General features: G+C 40.0%; 1 protein-coding gene across 2 annotated transcripts in view; it reads right to left on the bottom strand.

Moving 5' to 3' along the window:
• Positions 1-2135: 2135 nt before the first annotated feature.
• LOC146327366 (kinase suppressor of Ras 1-like) overlaps positions 2136-7376 on the bottom strand; it is a 68593-nt gene continuing 63352 nt past the window's right edge. The window contains exons 13-20 of one of the 2 annotated variants that reach the window (XM_084716781.1): positions 7033-7278; positions 6751-6947; positions 6473-6569; positions 5038-5171; positions 4734-4865; positions 4491-4626; positions 2814-2947; positions 2136-2232 (exon numbers count right to left, since the gene is read on the bottom strand). In XM_084716781.1, coding sequence (XP_084572907.1) covers positions 2145-2232; positions 2814-2947; positions 4491-4626; positions 4734-4865; positions 5038-5171; positions 6473-6569; positions 6751-6947; positions 7033-7278 — 1164 coding nt within the window. In that variant the 3' untranslated portion in view covers positions 2136-2144. Of the gene's footprint in view, positions 2233-2546; positions 2948-4490; positions 4627-4733; positions 4866-5037; positions 5172-6472; positions 6570-6750; positions 6948-7032; positions 7279-7376 lie in introns of those variants that run through there. The other variant, XM_084716780.1, reaches the window with a different exon arrangement.

Here is a 7376-nt window from a genome sequence, read left to right as displayed (position 1 = left end):
TAAAATGCACTTGCAGCTATTAAATGCAGTAAAATACCACATTTTAATCCTTGTACCAGATTCATTTAATTAATAAGTTAAAGGTAGAATCAGTGGGATTTGTCTGAGCTGTTTGTAAATGCAACCAGAAAGAGTTTATTTTTGTGTCTTATTTCCGTACGTTTTTTTTTTTTTTTCAGGAAATGTTGCATATTATGCCTTTAAGTTAATACATTGTTTAATTTGAAAATAATTCCAAAGAAAGATAACTCATGGACCTTTTACTGTTTATGCATTTTATCTGTTAAATGTAATTAATATTTATTTATTTACTGGCCCATAGCTGTCTGTCATTTTGTGGCTGTGGCCGCCGGGCAAAGCCAGATGAAAACTCTTGAAACTCTTTCATCTACTAAAGTTTCCATTCACCTCTGTATTGGAGTGGAGGCAGTAATCTCAGACAGATACAGTGAGGAATGGAATAATTAAAACAAGTCTGCACAGACGGACAGCATTAAAGGTAAATGCCAACAAAATGAATTTTTGTAATTTGTGTGAACCGACCCTTTGTGCTGGCAACCTTGTTACAATAATTAGGAGCGGTCACAGCCTGGTACCAGCTGAAACCAGCAGCGGTCCAGCTATGACACAGTGATAAGGCACTCTGTCCACTCACATACAGACAGATATACAAATTACATTCATAGAACGCGAGAACAGCAAGTGGTTAGAAAAGTGGAAGGAAAGCAGTTGGCACACAGGTTAACCATTCTTAGTTTTTACACAAGATCTGGAGCAGCTGTTGTGTCATATTGTCTGACCTGCTGCCTGGGCTCCGACTGATACCTGACAAGGATGTGAGGTATTATTATTATTAGTTTCCAGAAAAAACTACTGTCTGAATGTATACAGAATCTGGCTGCACTCTGGCTGTTCCCCGGCTCAGTTACAGCTCTGTTGCAGTTTCATTTCCCACTAGAGGAGTTTTAGGAGCAGACTGTTTCTTCTTTTTTGCAGTGTGTTGCAGACACCAGGATCCTTCTCAAGATAATTTTCATACCAAATGACTCAGTTTAACCTATATTATACCTATATTTTATAATAATAATCTTATCTGCAGGTCAGGAGATCATCATAGTATTAAAATGATATTCTTTCAACCTTTGACAGCCAGCGTGGGCGTCACTGGACGAACACCAAGACAAGGGTCACATAACCTGAGTTTTGATTTTTACTCTTCAATTATGCTGTAAAATATATTTTAAAAGATCAAACTCTTGGTTATTAAACCTTGCAAAGGGTAAATCTCCTAGTGATTACATTCCTTTATTAAATGGAGATTTTCCATCTGATGGAGAGAGTTGACAAAATGTTACATTTTGTCATTTCTCTTAATGCTAATCAAAATACACATTTTCAAACCATAATTCTTATTTATCTTTGATTTAGAAGGACTACAGAGTTGAAATGTGATGGTTGAGACACATCTGATAGCAATATTATTAAATTAATTTGTCTAAAAATAAAAACCTTACCAGTGATTGAGCAGTATTCCTGCCTTTTTTAAACCAGGAAATGAGACCGGGGTCCTTAGGGTATAGCTAAACTTTTTTTTATGCCTGATTAAATCAAGTTTTTGTAAAAATCAGATCGAAACCTGGGACACAATACTTCTTTAAATTGTTTGAAGTTGTGAATTCTTGTCTGGAACAAGGGTGTTTTCTGTCACAGAGTAAATTTAGAAATTAAAAAATAATAAATTATATCTATTTCATATGTAGAAATCCTTTAAGAATACATTTTCACCAAAAATTAATTAAATGAAAGTTTTGATATTAATATTTTTAATATTTTAGCTTTTCTTGTGGCAGGACATGATTTGTCCCAATTCTCAAGAATGAGTGATAAACTACTTCCTGTGTCTGCATGATGCATTAGGTGTGTGCCATCTGTGTACATTACCACAACTGATGATATCTGCACAAGATGTGTGTGTGAGTAGCAGCCTGCCTCAGCTGTATGCCTCTGTCACATGGTCCTCCCCTTATGCATCTTAGAGTATGAAACATCACTTCCCTTGACACCATGTCTGCTGACATGTCCACAAGCTCTGCCTACATGACTTGCATATTGAGATTCGGTCACAATGTTATTAATGTCTCCTCTCAGCTGCTGTATTTGAACATGTCTAGATAGTGTGCATGCAGGCCCTGATGGCAGTGATCTCTCAGGCAGTGATGATGATCCCACAGCCTTCACCAGGAGAAGAACACAGTGAGGAGACAGAGATCAGCAGTGTTGGAAGACAGAGTCAGAGACACGAGAGAAAACGCAGCGTTGGAGAGAGGCGGCGGAGACCAGGCACAGGTGGACCAGTCGGCACCCAGAGGACAGGAAATGGCAGAGAGGAGAAAGAGGGAGAGGTGAAGAAACACAAGAGAGCATATTACTGCAGTGACTGAAAGATGAAGGAAGTGTAGCAGGAGAAACAACTAAAACACCATCACAGGTAGAGCAACATGTGAGTCTGACTAGATCTTTCCTCAAAACACAAAAGAGTAGTCACATTAGACATCATAGGTCATTTATATTAGTTGATAGTCAGCAGGACAGTTTTATAATATTCACATTTGTTTACAAAATCCTATTTACAGTATGATCCATTTGATTGATGGTGTGTTGGTTCCTTTTTCATCTCTGCTCACACATGAAGTTGGCAGGAGTTTGTTGACTTAATAAAATGATAAACTCCCTTTTTGAAGGCTGGTGTGAATGATGTTGTAGGCTGGTTCACCCTGGACCATGAATATACCGTCTCTTTCTATGATACATACTCAGGTGTCTTCCAGAAGTGTCCAGGGTGGGACAGCCTGCGGTTCAGTTTAGGGAGTCTGTCCAGCATGCCTGCCAGCTGGGTGAAGGTGGGCCTGTTGTCTGCTTCAGACGACCAGCAGGAAGACAGGATCTCCTGTTGGGATGGAAGGAGGAGGGTTAAAGGTCGGGTAAAGCAACAAGAAATGTGTGTTCTGAGCTTGTCACACCACAGAAGCTGTGGCGACTACATGACTAAAAAAATCACTAAGTATATAAAATTAGCTCTCAAAATCACAAAAACTTGTCAGTTTTCTCTGTTCTGAAATGCTAAAGGCGTGTCCACTCTGCTGTCACAACGTCAAACACCATTACGACCTAAAACAACATGAAACATGGACTCTCCGTCTGGGCAGCCTTAGTGGACATGTCCAGACATGTTTGGGCCACCAGAGCCAGAGGACAGTGACCGGATGGTACATTTTTTCTTCTGTGTCGGGTTGTTGGAACTGAAGTGAGCTGAAGTGAACTGCTGGGCTGATTTAGACTGAGAGAGTCACTGAACATGTTGTTCCTGTGTTGTTTCATGGGGCTTATATAGCTGGGGGACCACTGCTCCAGCACGTCACCGAGACTAAGACTCCACAGTTCAGTACTACATATATCTCAGTCTTTTCATGTTTTCAGTAGCTATTTTCTAACATGAATAATGTGTTTAGAAGGAAAACTCCCTTTTTGCTTTGCACAGACTTTAAAAACTGATGCAGTTTCTGGCTGTTTTCTATCTTACAATTCAACTGTGATTGTTAGAATGACCAGCAGGCTTCCACCATCACTTTGATGTAAATGATAAATCTAATGCAAAACTATCTAAAGCTCTAGTTAAATATTACATGAGAGAATATGCTTCAACATGATTATGAGCACATTGATGCGGTCAGGACTGAGGCGCTGGCCCTTAGCAGCAATATTCAGCTACTACATCTGCAAACTTCACATCATTTTAAGCTAGTAGCGCCATGTCACAGATTCACCGTGGCACAGGTGATGGAAGAGCTGAACACAGTTTCTGTGTGTGAAAAATGTCCAAAATTAAAAATGTATTGGAAAAAGATTGTAGTGTAGATTTCCATAATTCCCATATTATCCCATATCCCATAAAAGTTGCCTCAATAGTTACAATAAAGAGTCAAGCAGGAGGGTACAGTCTATTGTAGGCTCATTGTGGTTCGTGATTTATTTTCATGAATGAAAGCGGTTCAGAAACATCTTCCTTCTAGATGGAGTAATCTTTTTAGTGATGAGCACGGCGTGCTGTCATGCATGTTCTAATCGTCACACACACAGTTAAGACAAGTTCACTTCTCCAACCTGCCGAGTCCATCACTAAAATAACAATGCACCAGAGGCAGCCACACCTGACTCTTAAAGGGAAAGGGAGATGATATTCTGATTGGTTTAATTCATGTTAGACCATGAGTGATAGATGGGCATCTAGCTTGAGGCTGCAGATTGTAAACGCCTCATCTCACCCTCCCCTTCCAAGTGTTTAAGAGAACCTAGCTGGCTGCAAAACTCATGTGAAACACACAAGTATCAAGAGCCAGTGTTTGGTTTGTTGGTTCTGGGCCTCTGTAGAAAGATGGCAGCTCTATACAGTGGCTTGCCATGTTCTTCTGAGATCTATGTGACAGACTCACCGTGACCTCCTTGCCCAGGTTGGCCTCTGCCAGCACCTTCTTCACGCCCTCACCGCTGCCCACTAGCCAGATTTTAGCCTCCACAGGCTGGTCGGTGATTGGCCAGTATCCGACCTGCAGCTCATACCAGATTGTGCTGAAAGTGACACAATGTGAAAAATCAGATCAGGAAAACTGCAGTGAAACCACCATCTGTTCATATCAAGTGAGTCAGGCTGTTTACATGTAATCAATAATCAATACCCGAATGCATAAACATCAGCAGCTTTGGAGAAGGGCAGCTGGTCCTCATCAACCTCTGGACTCATCTTTTGAACAATCTCTGGAGCCAGGTAGTGGATCCAGCCGTGAGGTATCCGCAACACATTTTTTCTTCTAAACACACACACACACACACACACACACGCGCACACACACACACACACACACACACACACACACACACACACACACACACACAGAGAGACAGAGCACTAATGAAGACAACAACCACACCTCACCAGAGATACAGATCCATTGTTCAGAGCAGCCTTTACTTCACTCCTACCTGCCTTCTTGAACCACTCCGGACATCCCAAACAGGCCGAAGTCTGTGATGACCACCTTGTTTGAGTCATAGAACACGTTCTTGGACTTGAGATCCTTGTGAATGATGCCTTTGGCGTGCAGATAACCCATTCCCTGTGAAGGAAATGGATTTACTGAACACAAAATATTTTTATGACCAAGAGCAGAAGATGAGTGGCAGCTGACAGTTTCATTGAAATCATGTAAACACAATATGAGTTAGATTCTTTTAATAAAAAGAATCAAGCAATAAAGATTCAATATTACTGTATAGTAATGCATCATTCTCTGACTAAATAAAGTCATTATTATGTGTCATGTATGTGTGTATGCTGTACACATTAAAGATCCATACAGGGTTTTGATATCTAAGACTTAAAAAATGTGACAAGCATTTTTGGTCAATATTATTTTTTAACATCAACACATAACGTATTGATAGGGATCCTTTAAGGGAGAAATCTGTAATATATTTACTGCAATAAATCATAAAAAGACCATGATGTGTCATCAGACATTAAGGAAACATGTTAAGTTGAAATTCTCACTTCATTGACATGAATGCTCCAGCTACCTCTTTGAACAGGAATAACTGTTTTCTATGTCAGTTTCACATTAATCAGAGTTCAAATTAATGCTTTAATTAATTTCTTTCAATGTTGTAGAAGGACTAGGGCCATTCTCGGCTACTGCAGAAACACAGTGGCTCACCTAAATCTTGCAAATCATACACACTTGTGTATAACACAGTGGCCTCTCAGCAGTTTACACTATATTTTATTTAAAAAATCATCATATGTTGTACCGATTCTTTAATTTAATTCTTTAACTGCAAACTCAAACAAATAAAAATTGTTGTAAGTCTTCAAAATCTAAACTTTCTATTTTTAGACAAATTAATTCAATAATATTAGATGAGTGTCAGCCATAACAACTCTGTAGTCCTTCTAAATCAAAGATAAATAAGAATTATGGTTTAAAAAATATGTATTATGATTAACATTAAGAGAACTCTGAGACACTTTAAAAAATAAAATGGCTGCTCACTACAAGTATACTGTAAAATGAAAATATGGAACATTTTGTCAACTCTGTAAGACGTCAACACTGACAGATTTTCTGTCTGACAGAGTTGACATCTATGCTCATGGAGGTGACATAACCCACAGCTTTCTTTAATAATTGAGTAACGTGTTTGAAATGAATACTATTTTCAATTTAATATAAATAAATACATACATACAAAAATAAATATAAGTCAGTGTATCATATGCTTTCCAGTGTAACTGAAGAGTTAAAATCAAAACCCACACAAAATACCATTTTGTTCCAATTCTCAAGAATGAGTGATTGATACTAAAACTTTTTTAGCCATTTTAGTTCTGTCTATCTGACGCAGCTCAAGTGTTGCTTACCTTTACGATCTCCTGTGCGATCTGTCTGGTTTTATTGATGTCCAGCATGTGACCTCTTTCTCTTACTACAGTGTACAGAGTCAGACCTTTACAGAAACTGCAGAGGAAACACATGGAATATTGTTACTGAAACTGAATTCACAAATCAATATCAGAACAACACAGCACATGTAAGAATATAAAATATAAACATGAATTTGTGACTGGAACTAGACTGGAAATCAGGAAACAGCAGAATTGAGACCTTGATTTTTAGCTGACATGTCATGCTGCTGTACCTGGTGATGATGGCGAGGTGGGGCGGAGCCATGCAGGCGCCCATGAACAGGACAACATTCTCATGCCTGGTCTGCCTGTAGTTCATCACCTCCTTCTTAAAGAGCTTCAGGTGATCCTGGTTGTTCCCGTCGATCTCCAGGAGGCGGATGGCCACCTCGCCATGCCAGCGGCCTTTATGCACCTTCCCCCAGCGACCCTGACAGTCACACAGTCAAATGTGTCAGATGTGTTGATATTTTATGTTTTTATACCAAGATAATTACATAGAGCAGTGTCTTCACCTTGCCAATCAGCTCTCCCAGCTGCAGCTGCTCGTAGGGAATGTCCCACTCCTGCAGGTAGACGCTGGTCTGGCTGGCCTTACGAGAGATGGGGTCCCTCCAGCGGCCGATGGCCCCGCGACGACATATGGAAGAAGGCAGGTCCTCCAGACCATCCTCATCACACTCCTCGGTGCTCTTTTTTCTGCCTCTCGGCTCGGCTGCTTCCTCATCCTCAGCTGGGTACTCCTCCTCTGCCTCCTCCTCCTGAGTCAAAGAGCAGAATGACGGAGGTGAACACGGACACCGAAGGTTTAATGACAAAGAAGTGTGACAACAAAAAAATTAGCTGGAAAGTGTTATTT

This window comes from Lutjanus erythropterus, chromosome 4 (genome assembly GCF_056507025.1).
Source record: "Lutjanus erythropterus isolate fLutEry1 chromosome 4, fLutEry1.hap2, whole genome shotgun sequence".
NCBI lineage: Eukaryota > Metazoa > Chordata > Actinopteri > Lutjaniformes > Lutjanidae > Lutjanus > Lutjanus erythropterus.
This window is presented reverse-complemented; position numbering and strand designations above follow the sequence as displayed.